Below are 17771 nucleotides of genomic sequence, written 5' to 3'. Positions count from 1 at the left end.
CGATGGCAGATGCTTTTGTCTGAATTTGACATCGAATACGTGAGCCAAAAAGCGGTAAAAGGCAGCGCCATATCCGATTTTTTGGCAAGCAGAACTGATGAGGGCTATGAGCTGCTGGACTTTGATTTCCCAGACGAGGACTTAATGGCCATATCTTTAGAGGAAGCAAGCATCTCAACGGACGGTTCCTGGAGAATGCACTTCGATGGGGCATCAAATGCACTAGGACATGGCATCAGGGCAATTCTAGTCTCCCCAGAAGGGAGTCACTACCCATTTACCAGCAGACTGAACTTTGATTGTACCAATAACATGGCAGAATATGAAGCCTGTGTCTTGGGAATTCGGGCTGCACTGGGGCAAAATATAAAGACTTTGCGGGTGTATGGAGACTCAGCCTTAGTAATCTATCAGCTCCGAGGAGAGTGGGAAACCAAGGATATAAAGCTGTTAGAGTACCGAAAACTAGTGTTGGATCTGCTCGAAGAGTTCGACGAAGTCACCTTCCACTACGTGCCTAGAGAAGAAAATCAAATGGCTGATGCTTTAGCTACCTTGGCTGCCACATTCAAGGCTGGCGGGGAGTCTGAAATGATGCCAATTAACATGCAGTCATATGAGTATCCAGCTCATTGTTACCAAATTGAAGAAGTGAAAGATACTAAGCCTTGGTACTACGACATTCTGCAGTATATCAAGCATCGGAGTTATCCAGAAAAAGCCACCGAAACCGATAAGAGAACCCTTAGAAGGTTGGCAGCTGGATATGTCCTTGACAGAGAGGTTTTATACAAGAAAAGCCATAACCAAGTTCTGTTAAGGTGCGTCGATGCTGAAGAGGCAAAAATGATAGTGGAAGAAGTACATGATGGGGTTTGTGGAGCACATGCAAATGGGCATATGATGTCAAGACAAATAATGAGATGCGGATATTTTTGGTCCACACTGGAAAGTGATTGCATCAACTATGCTAGGAGATGTCATAAATGTCAAATTTATGGAGACAAGATAAATGTTCCACCCCATCCACTTCATGTAATGACGTCACCATGGCCTTTTTCTGTGTGGGGCATAGACGTTATCGGGCAAATCCATCCGAAGGCTTCGAATGGTCACCGTTTCATTCTCGTAGCAATTGATTATTTCACGAAATGGGTAGAGGCTGCATCATACGCCAGTGTCACTCAATCCACTATTTGCAAGTTTCTGAAGAAAGAAATTATATGTCGGTATGGTCTACCTGAAAGGATTATCACCGATAACGCAACAAACTTGAACAACAAGATGATGAGTGCTGCTTGCGAACAGTTCAACATAAAACTCACAATTCCACTGCTTACAGACCAAAGATGAACGGAGCAGTAGAAGCAGCAAACAAAAATTTAGAAGATAGTGGAGAAAACAACTGAAACCTACAAAGACTGGCATGAGAAGTTCCTTTGCTTTGTTCGCTTATCGAACCTCGGTACGTAACATCGACTGGGGCAATCCATTTCACTAGCCTATGGAATGGAAGCAGTGCTACCCATTGAAGTCGAGATTCCGTCTCTCAGGGTCTTGTCAGAAGTCAAACTAGATGATGCAGAGTGGGCACAATCCAGATATGATCAGCTTAATTGATAGATGAAAAAAGACTGAAAGCCATTCATCATGGTCAAATCTATCAGAAACGACGAATGATCGAGCACACGACAAAAAGGTGCGCCCGAGAATATTCCGTGAAGGGGATCTAGTGCTAAAAAGAATTTGGCCAGTCCAGAAAGATTTCCGAGGAAAATGGACGCCAAATTGGGAAGGACCTTATGTCGTGAAGAAGGCTTTCTCCGGAGGAGCCCTTATCCTGGCTGAAATGGACGGACCTGAGCTGCCACATCCCATTAACTCGGACGCCGTCAAGAAATACTTCGCTTAGGATGAAAACCCGAGAGGGCGTCCTAAGTTGAAAAAAAAAAAAACGTTTAGGGTGAAAACCCGAAAGGGCACCCTAAATTGAAAAAAGGAAAAAGAGAAAAAAGAAGAGAAAATAAGGTGGGTTCAAGATGAAAACCCGCAAAGGGCGTCTTGCAACTAAGGATGGGTCCAAGTTGAAAACCCGGAAAGGGCGATTTGGATATCAACGGTGGAAACATCCCGACACATGAATCTTCTACGAACTCAACAAATCAGAGAAATGTTGCACCCTCCCAAACGTTGTCACATTTTCAAAGATCCTTTGGCAAAGGTTGCATTCAAAGTCACCAAACGGCTTTTCAACTCAGAAGTGCCCACGTTATCGAGATCTAAGACATTCATTTACACATCATTGTGTATTCGTTTTCTAGAATGTTTGCCATGTATTATTTGTTCTTCTCCTCCCTTATGAATAAAGACCATCTTTCCTCCAATTCCTTTTGAGCATCTTGAATTAGATTTAAACCTAATGGTTTATTTATTGTTATGAAAGATAATCGCATATTACTGTACAAAGATTCATTGAAAAGTACAGGTACCCAGAAGCCGATCAAGGCTCATACACATGCTTGACATGGTTGAGGAGCATCTTCAAAAAAAAAAAAATCGTCAAACATTTGAAGAATTCAAGATCAGAGATCGGAACTTCAAGCTCAAGAGTCAACAACGACAGGCCACCGGAGATCGAGATTACTCTCCAGAGCCCAGAATAACATATGTTGCATATGCATTTTAGGCATACCTAAGAGCATGACATCCATAACATCACATATATGCATATCTTTGCAGGTTTTACCCAGAGCCAATTTCAACTTCACAACGAAGGATATTGGACTCCAGACAACGTAAGTTCAACTTCACGACGAAGGGACCGCTGGTTGTCAACGAACATTTCTCAATTTCATAGCCAATTTCAACTTCACAACGAAGGATATTGGACTCCAGACAATGTAAGTTCAACTTCACGACGAAGGGACCGCTGGTTGTCAACGAACATTTCTCAATTTCAGAGCCAATTTCAACTTCACAACGAAGGATATTGGACTCCAGACAACGTAAGTTCAACTTCACGACGAAGGGACCGCTGGTTGTCAACGAACATTTCTCAATTTCAGAGCCAATTTCAACTTCACAACGAAGGATATTGGACTCCAGGCAACGTAAGTTCAACTTCACGACGAAGGGACCGCTGGTTGTCAACAAACATTTCTCAATTTCAGAGCCAATTTCAACTTCACAACGAAGGATATTGGACTCCAGACAACGCAAGTTCAACTTCACGACGAAGGGACCGCTGGTTGTCAACGAACATTTCTCAATTTCAGAGCCAATTTCAACTTCACAACGAAGGGTATTGGACTCGAAACAACACAATTTGGCTCGAGAGTAGATTTCAACTCCACGACGGAGGATATCTAACTCAAAGCCAAACTTCACAACGAATGACTCATACTCAGAATCTTCCAGTTTTGACTCAACCTCACGACAAGGGAATCATTTCATGATCGAATTTCAACTCTATGACAAAGAATAGTTGATGTGACCAAAATTTGTGTCTTTTAATCTTTGCTCTATTTTCGTTACACGATAATGAGCAAAGAGGGGCAGCTGAAGACACTGAATTTCGACATATTTTTATTTTTATTTATAGTATATATATATATATATATATTAATTTGGCTTTTATTTCACTTTTACAGGTCACCCAACCCGTTACAAGGTCAAACAGTGGCCCAAGTTACAAAACCCAGCAAGTGGTCCAGCACCAGGCCCAAACCCACATCAAACCCGTGTAGACTTAGGGTTTCCAGAAACCCTAAGCGCCGCATGCCCTCCCTCGATCTCATCCAGCGCCGTTTTGCTCAAGGATACCACGACCAAATTCCTTGATCAACAGCCCCCACGAGTCTTCGCCATACACGCCTCTATCCCATGCTTCTCGGCAACAGACCAACATCGTGGATGTTTAGGACACCAAAATAGCAAATAACAAGTGTTTTAGTCCAAACAAACCTCTGAAAATTCGGAACTAGAGATAGCATTATTATGTGTATAAATACCCATGTAATCAACGATATCAGGGGGGTTTTTTTTTGGATATAAAATACAAGAAGAAGATTACTAGCAATTTTTTAGCAAAAACAGAGCTTTTCTTTTGCAAATTTTCGAGAGAACAATAGGTAAAGTTCTTACCTTTTGGTAGTTATTTTGCATGCTGGCCCGTTTGCTTCTCTTTTCCTTTGTCTTCTATACTCAAAATACGCTAAAAACGCCGATGAACAGGGGGGGTTTTCGAAGTTCTCGAACCCAGATTCACACCCTGAGGCTTTGTTTTTGAGAAAACTGTTTAGATTTTCAAAACGAGGGCACCGAGAGCTTTAAAAAAATAAAAACTTTTTTTTGATTTTGCCACCGATGACGGCGGCCGGCGCCGATCAACGGCGGCCGGCGAGGTGGCGCGGTGCCGGAGTCTGGGTTCACATGAACCCCACGACGGCGTGTTCATCTTTCTGGATGAACATTTGAAAGAAAACATTGAGAGAAGGAGAGGCTTTCGATGGGAAGGAGAGAAAATGAAACTAAAAACTTTTGATCCAGGCTTATATCAGATCCGTGTTTTTGGTAATAAATTAGGGTAAAACTCTTTCGGTCCCTCCTTCCTTAAAGGCTCGTTATTTTGGTCCCAAATCCGATTTTAAATTCCGATTACTTTCAAATTGGCCACTTGATTTGCTTTTCTTTTCATCCCAATCCTTATTATATATATACATACTAAAATATATTTATCTTTTTTGGTGTTTATTTATTTGTTATATTATACCATTTTTCATATTTCTTATATATACACGTAGATATATTATCGTTCGTACTTCTTTTTTTATTTTCATTTCATTTTGTATCTTTTTGTTTTTTATACTAATATCTTGTTTAAACGTTATTATATATGTATATATGTTTTGTATTTTATCTTATTATTTCCTTACTTTTGTATTACTATAATTATTTAATTTTCTATTATTATTATATATTTTTTCCCTCTCTCTCATATTTAGCTATTCTATGTATATGGAATTAATATTATATTTTTTTTATTAATTTTACCTTATACGCTACTATTTTACATTTTTATATACATATGTACGTTTTATTTAATTCTTATCACTTTACATTTGTATACTATTTTATTTCACCTTTATTATGTTTATTTATTTATTTATTCCTTTCTTTTTCCGTTTTATTGGGTCTTATTTTCTTATTTCTTCATTCTTTCTTTTTTTTATCATATCACATGTTGTCATACTTGTCTTCATTTTTATTTCCTTCATGTTCTATATCTCCATGACGATTATGTTACTTTTGGTGTATCATCTATTGTTATTTTTGTTCTTTGTTTCGTTTTCTTTATCTTTCAATTTTAATTCATTTTCATCACCTTTTCTAATATACGTTCGGCTCCTAAAAGGTTCACTTTCAAGTCAATCAATTGTAAGTAATCGGATCGATATTTTACCTTCCAATTTAAAATTACGATTTTCTTAATTAAAGACAACTGGAAATTACACAGTACCGAAAGGGCAGTTCAAGGGTGCTAACCCTTCCTTGACTGTAACCGACTCCCGAATCCGACACATCTTTGGTAAGACGCAGATCAGGTAAGAAATAAGGTACCCGGTCAACCCATTTATTTTTAAATAAATGATCGGTGGCGACTCCAATCCACTTTTTCCTAAGTCGAAGCCCAATTCCGTGGCCCAACCGCAAGACGGTTACGACAATTTGAACACAAGTCTTTAAATATTCGGTATTCAAATTAGGGGTGAATGTTGGATTAAGTCGAGTAGAGTAAAAAAATTTTAAGTTCTATAATTTAGTTGCATATTTTATAATTTAAACTTTATCGTGATATCATTTAATTTCAATTTATATAGTTTTCTATAAACGTATACAATATATTTTTTTCATAATTTTTTTATAAATATTTATAAAATTTCAAGTTTCTGTTTGAATTTAATTATAAATATTTATAATATTTTGATATCATTCAATTTCAATTTAAATGGTTTTCTATAATCATATACAATAAAGATATTTTTTTCATATTTTTTATATGTGATATTTATATAAATATCATATAAAATTGAAGTACTCAAATTTTAAAATTAATCTACTAACCACTAAAAATTTTGAATTATTTAAATTCTATTTTATAACTTAAATTGAATATACATTTTTTAAATCAAATTAAATTTATAAAATTACAAATTGAATTAATTTAAGTTAAGTCAAATCGAAAAGTAGTGATATATATAAAACACTATCAAGGACAATTAGGGCTGCATCTATTGCTCACATCTAGGAACTGTGCTTGATGGAAATTGCAAGTAAATCAGTGAAGGGTGTTTTAGTCAATTTAATCCAAAATGTATTGTCAATCAAAGAAAAAAAATAAACTATAAATAAAAGTTGAAGAAACAAAATCATAGTATTCCCTTATTTTTTTCTATCCCAATAACTTTATGCTGTTTCCATCAATCATCTATCTTTTCTCGTCTCATATCTATTCATCTCTATTTTGATTAAGAAATTATAAAATTGACTCTAATTAAAATGTAAGGAAAATGAATCTAATATCGTGTTTGAAAAAAAATCCCTAAATATTATATCTTACAGATTATTTCTCAAACTGTGTTTGTCACAGTAATTTTAGAAGACTTACTGCACGTTTTCACCATCATTAACATTTTCCCTTTTTGCTCTATAAAGCTAAAGATGTGTGGCATCAGAAAAGAAATGAAGTCGCATGGCAATTCCAGCGTCTTTCCCTTCATATTGTATTCTTATATGAGGAAATATTTGTTCCCACTATCCCATATGGGCGAGGGAACCTTAAAATTTATTAAATTTGAGTAAAATGGTCACAGATCAGGTGAGATCGAATTTTTAATTTATTTTAACTTAATTTGAATATTATATTTCTTCGTTCGTCACTCGATTTGAGTTTTAAAAAGTTTCATCGAATCTAAAATCAACCTTAATTTTAAGATCAAATATAAATAAGATTCGATACAACTATATATCTGATAATTCATTTTCATATCAGATAAATAAGGACTTACATGAAAAATGTCTAAATAGCCATTTTGTTCTTTTTTCATTTTTTTTATTCTAACATTTCATTTTAAGACAAAATACTCTCCGGTTAAATAGAAATCATTAGTTAACATTTATTGTTGACGTGATAAGTCTTATATGTCCAAAATGTTGATATTATATATGTCCAAAGTGATAATATCATACACTGTCCAAAATAATGACATGATACATATTTAAAATAATGAAGTGACAATATATCATATGTTTAAAGTAATGACATGAAATTTGTTATGTGTCGACATGAAACATGACAAGTCATCATTTTTTACATACATGATTTATCACATTAATCATTTGAAAACTAACTATTTTCATCTAATCATTAGATATTTTATCTAAAAAATAAAATATTTTTATTAAAATATTTAAAAAATAATAATGAATATAATTATTATTTTATCTAACAGTAGAGATAAATTTTGATATTATACCTTGAAAAGAAAAATATAAAGAGAATCAATGTAGCATTTATTCCTAAATGAATACTTAAAAAAATTCAACTATGTCCTACATAAATCTGGAAAAAAACATTAATCTATTTTTTTTAAAAAAAGACGATACTTTTATCATTCCTATTCGATGAAGAAATTCTGAAATTTAATTCGATAATATAAAAATAAAAAAAGATATAAATCAATTGTAATCGAAAATCTTATCAAGAATATAACTTTTTAAGTTGGAAAAAATAACATTTTTTGTTACAATAAAAAATAATATATTTTTCATAACATTTTTTTGTTGTAAGTTCTAAACCTCACAATATAATTTTTCAGTTGTAATTGAAAATGTTAAAAAAAATTATTAATCTGAAATAGATACAAAATAATATATATTTAAAGACTCTAATTTATTTGACATTAAACATTCATACTATTATATATGTAGTGTTAAAATTATTTAAAATAATAATAATAATTCTTTAACTACTAAAATTATTTAATTCGTACATATTATTATAAATTTATATAACATTTTAAGTTGAAAATCATCTTAAACTAAGTTTTGCATAATAATTCTACTTAATGTCCTCTTCCGTTTCCCATAAAACCCCTAGACAATGTTCATCTTCAACTTTTACCCATTTCACCATCGTCTCTCTCACTCAGTGTAATCAAAACATTTCTGCAGTGAAACTCAGAGTTTCACTGCTAGTTCTAATTTAATTATTTTCTTTTTTTTCAGAAATTAAAGTTGAAAAAAATAGGATACCATATTAAGACATGATCATATGGAGTTTTCTCACTCACTAGACCTAGCTGGTTGCTGCCCTAGCCAGGTTATCATGGTTTGCCTGTGAATCAATCATCTTCTTTAAGCTTTCCTCCTAGAAGCTTTCTTTTGAGTATTCCTAGGTGCAAAACAACAACCCACCTGATCTTTTTTCTTACGGATCATGTTGTTTTTCATACGGATCATGTTGTTTTTCATACCACTTTGAGATCAACAAACTACTGTTCATCTTCCCCTTTGCTTTCCTTTTTTGTTGATTTTTCGATATGGATTCTCTTCAGGGTTTTGAGACCTCAAATTTCCCTGCAAGTCTCTCGATCACCACCGCGGCAACCACCGCCAACGGAAACACGTTGTCGGTGTTGTCGGTGATGCCGTCGTCATCCGCTCTATCTTCGTCTTCTTCCTCCACTTCCCCGACCACTCTCAGCCGCTACGAGAACCTAAAGCGGCGTGACTGGAATACTTTCGGTCAATATCTCTGCAACCACCGCCCGCCTCTCTCCCTCTCCCGCTGCAGCGGCGCACACGTCCTGTAGTTCCTCCGGTACCTCGACCAGTTCGGGAAAACCAAAGTCCACACCCCACTTTGCCCTTTCTTCGGTCACCCTAACCCTCCGGCCCCGTGCCCCTGCCCTCTCCGTCAAGCTTGGGGAAGCCTCGACGCTCTCATCGGCCGCCTCCGTGCGGCCTTCGAGGAACACGGCGGCAAACCCGAAGCAAACCCTTTCGGTGCTCGAGTTGTTAGGCTTTATCTACGTGAGGTTCGTGATTCACAGGCTAAAGCCAGAGGCATAAGCTACGAGAAGAAGAAAAGGAAACGACAACCTCAAGCTACTCCGTCTCTTCCACCATCGAACATCAATCAAAATCAGTAAGCAAACGAAAAGAAAAAACAGCTGCATGGAAAACAAAACATGTTTTTCCTTGAATTTATGTTTATAATCTGCAATCTCGAACCATATATATATATATATATATATGTCTCTACTATTTGTAGTAACCTAAGATCTATGTGATTTTAACATCTGATATGTCTTTTGATTGTACTTTCGATAATCCATTTATGACAATTTTAGATTTGCAGATCAAGTTGAGTGTGAGAGTGTCTGTTCTTCTTTTAGTATATTTATGTTCTAAAACACATAGGAAGTTCCAGTTTTCATCAACATTAGGTTTAAAGATAATTTTATTTTTTTAATTGTTGATTTTGTTGGATCTTCACATGAACCCTAATTTCCACAGTGAAATGATGTTAGTTTCACAAAAAGGGATGAAGAAAAGACAGGATTTGAAATGGTGTTTGAGCAGGAGACAACAAGTTGTCCAATTGTAGATATTATCTGGAATCACAAAATGTTCGATAAGCAGCCACCACAACTTGGATTAGTATATATATATTGATATGATAGGTGACAGACTAATCAATATAAGATCTGGCTAAGTTCTAACCAGTGCAATGAACTATTGAGTTACTCAGTTTTCCCTTGGGTGTTTGGGTTCCGTGAATCTGAAGGAAAAATTCATGTTTTTCTTTGGGTTTTATACATGCATCATAATCATATATACTATGTATGTATGTATCTGTTCTCTAAGATAAATCCCTAGTTTTCTCTGTGTATAGCTAGGTTTTTTGAGGTACATTCAGGTATGCTCGATGAATACATATTATATATATGGGTAAATTATAAATTTGATAACTGAATTTCACTCTCTCCTATTTCATTTACTATATTTTATTTTATTTTTCAATTTTTTGTTGAACTTAATTCATTGGGTTTAGCGTTATAAACGGGTTGTTATATAGATACAAAATGACGTAATTTTAATAAAAAATTAGTTTTTTAAACGGTGTCGTTTTAATGTCGTTAACTATTTAACAGCGGAGTGACAAAAAACTCAATGTATTAAGTTTAGTGGAGAAATTAAGACTTTAAAAGTTATGTGAACAAAATATGAGAAATGATAAAGTTTAATGATAAAATTTGTAATTTACCCTATATATAATGGTGCCTAGGAGTTTTATATCAGCTCTATTTAGGGCTGAATAACAAAATTGAGAAAATAAAGAAAAAAATTAATTTGAATTGAATTATATAGTTCAACTCAATTTTATTTATTTTATGATTCGATTTTGGACCAGTTTAGATATATAATTTCATAATTCGATTCGGTTTTGATTTTCTTTCATATGAACGTTTTTATTCTAAATCAAATTCCTTTTTAGTTTGTTATAAGATAAATTTAAATGCATTCTTAAAACTAATACTATTGTTTTTTTTTAATTCAAACATGTATGTTTACACTCGGTTAAAACTTAAAGTTTATTTTCTATGGATATTGAGTTTGAAAAATGATGAATAGTTAAAAATCATAAAACCAAATCGAATGAAATCAAAAGTTTCAGTTTTTATATCATTCAATTTTATTTTTATTTTTTCAAAAACAATTACACAATACAATTTAATTTATCTTTTAATAAAAATCGAATTCGAATTAAAAACACGTTAGCTCTGTTGAGTAGTTAACTAATTATATATATCACCAACATTAAGTAGGAACTTTATTACAAAGGGACTGTTGTTTTGACTAAAGCTGGCCATTATTATCTAATACGTTTAAGATTATGTTGGGACCAAAGTTGATACTAATGGACCTTCCTTTTGTATGTTCTGATGTAGGCTCGTAAACGAATTGAATTAATGAATTGTTTGTGAATTATTTGGTGGGAATTTTTTTAGGTCCGTATATTTATTAAACAAATGAATATGAATAAAATTTTATGTTTGTTTAATTAAATGGATGAATACAAACAAATGACTCATTCGTTCATTTACGTTCGTGAACGTCTGATAATATGTTCGTTTATGCTCGTCTGTTTATATTCGGCCCAATCTCCAGACCCATTTGAAATATTAAAACCTAATAAATTTTAACCTTAAACCCGTTAATATTTTAAACCCCGGTTAGTTTTAAACCCAAATGAAAATACTCATGCCAATTAAAGAAAATATAAATCATAAAATTATTTGGAAATAAAAAAAACTCTTCTCAAATATAAACTCAATTGATTTTATGTTCGTTTGTTTATGTTAGTCCGTTTATCATTTTAACGAACTAACACAAACAAGCTAAATTTCTTAATGAACGAACACGGACAATAAATTTTGCTTGTTTTGTTGTTCGTGTTCGTTCATTTATTCGATTAAAGTCAAACGAACGGACATGAACAAACCCTCGTTTGTGTTCGTATATGTATATATATATTTGACTTAGAAAAATAAACAAAAGGACTTATTTTGAAAAAAAATAACTTTTAGGGACGCATTTGCAATCTTTTTATGTGTACGTGTATTCCATTTTCACCCACAAACTCTCATGATGAATGTTATCAAGATCAATTTATAATAAATAAATTCAATTTATAATGATAAAATTATAATTTAATATATAATAAATTGTATTCGGTCCCTTTAAAATGATAAACTTGTGATTTAATCCTAAAAGTTGTAAAATCAAAAGCTAACACAATAATAGAATTATATATTAATTCTTTAAAAATGTTCGATTGACACCAACCCCTTCTTAATTTTTAGATTCAATTGTTTTTTAGATCCTCGTACTTTTGAAACTATATAAATTAGATCCTAAATCTCATTTTTTAGTACAATTGCTTTTTAGGTTCTTCTTAGTTTTGAAAATAGGAAAATTAAATATGACTTTCTATTTTTTTCAAATTTAAATATTTTTAAAATCCCGTTCAAATTCAAAATCAAACAAATTAGATATTAACCACATTATTATTTTTTATTTTACACTGATAACTTAAAAAAAATTTATATCATTTTATTTTTATTTATTCCACTGAAATTTTATCTTCATTTCGTTTCTGATCACTTTTGATAATTTTTATACCTTCGACGAAATTATCATACTTGTGGAGATATGTCTCCGCTAATTAAACCTTTGGAGAAATCAACATATTTTCAGAGATATTTATCCGCTCGCAACCACGAATTACAACTCTTTCCCATATTGAAGTCTCTAAAAAATTCTTACGCATGGCAAAGCCTTTGTCTATCTATTAAGCTTTGGCAAGATATTCGATAAATCCAAAAAAAAACTATCGATATCAAATCAATTATTAGACGATCACATTCATATATATTGTTAGCCTACAAATAATATGATGATCATAAATATGATATAAACAATGAGACAACTCATCTTCTCAAACACATCTTGGAAATTGATAAAAACCACCATCACTACAGTAAATAGAGTTTTAGCGGCGTTTTTTTAGTCTTATAGCGGCGTTTCCGCTAAAAGTATTTGCGGCGATAGGAAAAACGCCGCAAGAAGCGCCAGCAATATCAACGCCGCTAAAGTTAGCGGCTTTTGAGAACAAAAAACGCCGCAATAGGTCAATATCTATTACAGTGTTTTTTGAACAAACGCCGCAAAAGGTCAAAATCTATAGCGGCATTTTTGGAATAAACGCCGCAAAAAGTTATGATATATAGCGGCGTTTCTAGAAAAAACGCCGCAAAATGTCAGATCTATAGCGGCGTTTTTTGATACAAACGCCGCAAAAGAGCAGACCTATACTGGCGTTTTTAGAACAAACGCCGCAAAAGGTCAGACCTATAGCGGCGTTTTTGGACACAAACGCTGCAAAAGGTCAGACCTATAACAGCGTTTTTGAACACAAACGCTGCAAAAAGTCAGACCTATAGCGGCGTTTTTTGATACAAACGCCGCTAATTACCTTTCTTTAGCTTTATCTAATTAACAGCAACCATACATTTTAATTAAGACAAAAAACATAAAGAAAAATACTTAACAACAAAATAAATTAAAGTTTTTTTATGGAGAGAGAACCTTAAAAGACATTAAAGTACAAATGAGTTACAATTGAACCTCAAAGTGTAGATATACATGGATTTGTTGTTCGATACATCCTCAATTTCACTAGCGTCATCATTATAACCTCCAGATATGCCTTCTAAAGCTACTTTGTTTCCCACTTCATTGGAATTTGTCATATTCATCGTCTTGACATCTTATTTGAAAGTATCATTTGACAGTGAATGATCTCTCCTCAATAGATTAAAAACAAATGGGAAACGCTGTGCCAGTCTATTGAAGAAGCCGCTTTTTGTTGAAGTTTGTTCTTCAAGATTACTGCAATTACAATAATTTAGATGAGACTAAGAAGAAAAGGAAACAACCAGCAGAACTTGCATTCATAACCTACATGTGAGTGATTGAGAACTGAAAAAAGATGTTGCAACAAACAACAAAAACAGAAAGTCGGGAACCATGAAAACTAAAATATATTCTACATTAGAATGTAAAAAATGTCATCATAAAGAAAAAGGCTTAGGATCATGAAATACATATATAATAATGTCCTTTGTGTACTCTGTAGTTTGACGGAATGTACGCAAAAAGGCTTGCAAATCGTCATCGCTGATAACATTAGAACTTGCATGCATAAGATTTTATTCTCTAGATTTAGTCTGACACATATATCTTCAAGTATTAATATTTTATCTTCTACTCATACCGCTTCTGGTGCTTCAAAACCCTTTCAGACTTCTTCAATGCCTTATTACACTGTGATGTAACATGAGGCAGAAGATAGACCAGTTATCAAGAACCAACAACATGCAGTTAATATTAACACCATTGCCTAGAGGACAAGTTTCTATTTTACAGAAACTGTTACATTATCAGAGCAGTAGCCTAGATTTAAATAATTCAGATACTTCTTTAACCACAAACATCAAATATCCAATAGGTAACTGTAATGGACAGGCATGTAAAACAACAGAATAGAAAATACATAAAAGCAGAAGGAGAAAAAAAATACCCATAACTAATATTTGGAGGTAGAGGCATATTTTCAATAGTCATCTGCTGCTTCAACCTTTCTTGAGCTTCATATTCCTGATATATAGCATCAAAGATGATAAACAGGAAGATACAGAAAAGAAACATTTAAGAAACCAGTTAAAATGACTGACTGAGGGAACCATGGTTTACTAAGATTAATTAGACTATTTACAAGCAGAAAAAGGAAGCATAACTTGCCTTCAGATCAAAAGAAAACTTCTTTTGCCCAAAGTTGACATGAACCCTGCACATTTTGAAATAAATAAAAAAGCTCATTAGAAAAACTTGAAATATCATAATTGCATGATGATAAAACTATGTAATAAATATCAATGCAAGTAGTAAGGAAAAACCAAAGTAGATAAGATATATCGTAATTGCATTTTAGGTGTTTTTAACAACCAAAGCAGCATATCATCACCAGAAAGGCCAACCTACTAGCATACCGAATGAGAAGAGTTTGTTTGATTTTTCAAATAACAGAATCACTATAAGCATCATTTGCAAATTGCATATAAAAGTCACATCCATAACACATACTTCAGCCACTTTTGCATTAATCACAAAATTTCCCCTCGGACATATAGCCTAATTATAACATTCCAAAGCCAAGTTTTTTGAAAATATACATGACATTATTAACGGAGTAGGACAATATTGTGTTATATTTGATTTAAACATAGCGCACCAATTGCCCAAGGATAGGGCTGTAAACTAGCTTAGCAGAGTCTGGCAAAAGCCTACTACACTTCAGCTTGATAATTTATTAACTTGCTCAAGCCACATTTAACCTCTGTTCAGATCTGAAAATTTTATATTGAAGCCATATAAACCGACTCTGGCACTGTCACTATCATGAAATAAGTTTGAATAACCTCAGGCAACTTTTAGCTTATTTTACCCCTTAAAGTAATTTTACAAGGCCAAACAATATGTTGGAAAATGGCAGGAAAAAAGGTGTCATAACTAACCCATCACTTCTCATTCATTATAGACAAACCTCAATGTATCAATTAAATGCAACTGAAGAGGAAGGAATAGAGAAATGGCATATCCATTATTCCTATATTTCGCCAAATGCAAATATGGGTACGTTATAACAACATATAGATGAGAGAATTCATATAAATACACAATAAAAGAAGGTAAACATACTCCTCATTTTGGCTGTGGACAGCAATGGTGGGAAACAAGCAACGGTTCATTTCCTTTTCCTTGCTAAAAGTTCCTACTATTGCCCCATTTTTACTGGCATCAACATATGAGCATAGAGAATCATGAGAATCTTCAGAAATGAACAGAACTTCACATGTAAGTAGCATAGACATTTGAGCCACAAGTGCTCCTAAATACAGTGCTTGATGAACAACTGCACTTACGTGAAAAAGAATTCCTGTGAAGCAAAGTTTATGCCGCCACCAACCGTATCTCCTGTTGTATATGTTGGACCAAAAGCATCTCCCTTTTCTTGCCCACGATAGAGCCTACCATCATCCCCATGATACCCGCAACTGTTTACTTCCCACCTGACACAGTTAAGGATACTTTGAACTTAGTGTACATATAAGAATTTACGAAAAATAAAATTTTTCTTATATGTATTACATAATTAAAAGCTTTCATCTTGATTATATTTCTTTCATTCTTTAAAAATCTTGTGTTTCCCACAATATTAAAAGAGAGAATTCATTCCTTTCTCCCCCCCAATGCACACACATTCCCAATCACTAAAAGGAGATTCATTTATCTAAATATTCTGGATCTCTCACTAAAACAAGACATAAGCCCAATTGAACTGAATTACCAAAAATAGGGACCCTCGACACAAGATCATTTCTTTGACATAGGAGGAGATTTGTTTCTCTCAATATCCAGAATCTCTCATCAAAACTAGTCATAGAATCAGTTGAACTGAATGAACAACAGGCAGAACACAAGATCAGTTCTCTTTCACTTCAACTAAGAGCAACTCCCTTTCCTCTTTTTCCAGACTGGATTTAATCTTCTTATGCATTGTTTTCCATTATCAAGCAGCTATAAACGATCATGCATACCGATAAAACTAGAAAACATCAAATGAAATTAATTCTCACTTTATCCTTCCTTTTCTTTTTCTCTCTTGCTCCTTTGTTAACTAACTGAAAAGCGCTCGGTTATTTTTCTCTCTTGCTTTTCTTTTTTTTTTTCTTAATTTCCAGTTTTTCCCCAATTCATCAAACAAATGCAAACTATTTCAAATGAAAAGTACTCCAATTAAAACTGGTTTTCAACAACAGTATCTTGAAACAGAGAAGAAGAAAAAAGCCAGAGATTACCCGAGTTGCCTGCGCATCTTGAAGCCTTCACTGGTGAATCCAATAGCAATTTGACCCTTGACTCCAGCGTCCTTCACATAAATCTCGAAGTAATAAACCAGACGCTTTACAGGAACCGGGTTATTGGCTTGAACCACACCGACATCATGGCCATGGAGGCTTACGGCAGTATACTTCACCGACAACTTATTAGGTGCCACCACCAAGAGGGGAATGAAAGAGGGAGATATCTGGGTTGAATGTAAGGGGACGATGGATCGAACAATGGAGGTCGAAGGATCAAAGGATGAGAGTGGATGCGAAGAGATAAAAGGGAGGGGAGATATATTTCGATACCCATACTGAATCTATGAAATTAGGGTTTTGTTTCGATATGTTAAAGTAGTGTTCAGTAGCAATGTTTTTTTACGTAAACGCCACTAGGTTATATGACAATTGCGGCGTTTGGTATTAAAACGCCACTAAAGTATGAGTCTATAGCGATGTTTGGTATTAAAACGCCACAAAAGTACGTGTCTATAGCGGCGTTTGTGTAAAAACGCCACTAAAGTACGAATCTATAACGACGTTTGGTATTAAAACGCCACAAAAGTACGTGTCTATAGCGGCGTTTGGTATTAAAACGCCACAAACGTACGTGTCTATAGCGGCGTTTGTGTAAAAATGCCACTAAAGTAGGAGTCTATAGCGGCGTTTGGTATTCAAACGCCACAAAAGTACGTGTCTATAGCGGCGTTTGTATAAAAACGCCACTAAAATACTAGTTTATAGCGGCGTTTTTATAAAAACGCCACTACATTACGATTCTTTAGCGGCGTTTTTATAAAAACGCCACTAAATTATAGTATTTTGCGGCGTTTGTTCAAAAACACCGCTATATGTAAACAATTACCGGCGTTTACAGTAAAAACGTCGCTACATCCGCCGCTACATCCGCCGCTTAAAACCATTTTTGCTGTAGTGCTACCATCTAAAAAATATTTTAAAAAGGAAATTATGACTATTCTTTTAATCTAAATATAAATAATCGGTACAAATCAAACCATCTCGTAATAAAAGAATTATTACTATTCTTTAAAGTTATTATTTCAAGCAGTATGAATGATAAGATATGAATATTTAATGTTAAATTAACATATATTATATATTACTTACTTTAGATTAATAAAAAATAAAATAAATTGCAGATACCGACGTTTCACAAATATTCTCATCGACAATAAC

General features: G+C 33.8%; 1 protein-coding gene and 1 pseudogene across 1 annotated transcript; one reads left to right on the top strand and one right to left on the bottom strand.

Annotated features, from left to right (window-relative positions):
- The first annotated feature begins 8414 nt into the window (after positions 1 to 8414).
- Positions 8415 to 9240, top strand: LOC120125794 (annotated as a pseudogene).
- A 4606-nt stretch (positions 9241 to 13846) lies between these two features.
- Positions 13847 to 17497, bottom strand: LOC120125783 (ran-binding protein M homolog). The gene is made up of 6 exons (XM_039144126.1): positions 17450 to 17497; positions 16548 to 16777; positions 15612 to 15758; positions 15388 to 15480; positions 14431 to 14476; positions 13847 to 14286 (listed from the first exon to the last, which is right to left on the bottom strand). The coding sequence occupies exons 1-6, from the start codon at positions 17495 to 17497 to the stop codon at positions 14110 to 14112; spliced, it is 741 nt and encodes a 246-aa protein (XP_039000057.1). The 3' UTR covers positions 13847 to 14109.
- Between the last annotated feature and the right edge of the window lie 274 nt (positions 17498 to 17771).

This window comes from Hibiscus syriacus, unplaced genomic scaffold (assembly GCF_006381635.1).
Source record: "Hibiscus syriacus cultivar Baekdansim isolate YM2019G1 unplaced genomic scaffold, ASM638163v2 tig00110443_pilon, whole genome shotgun sequence".
Taxonomy (NCBI): Eukaryota; Viridiplantae; Streptophyta; class Magnoliopsida; order Malvales; family Malvaceae; genus Hibiscus; species Hibiscus syriacus.
Note: the sequence above shows the minus strand (reverse complement) of the source record. Positions and strands in the feature narration are given on the sequence as shown.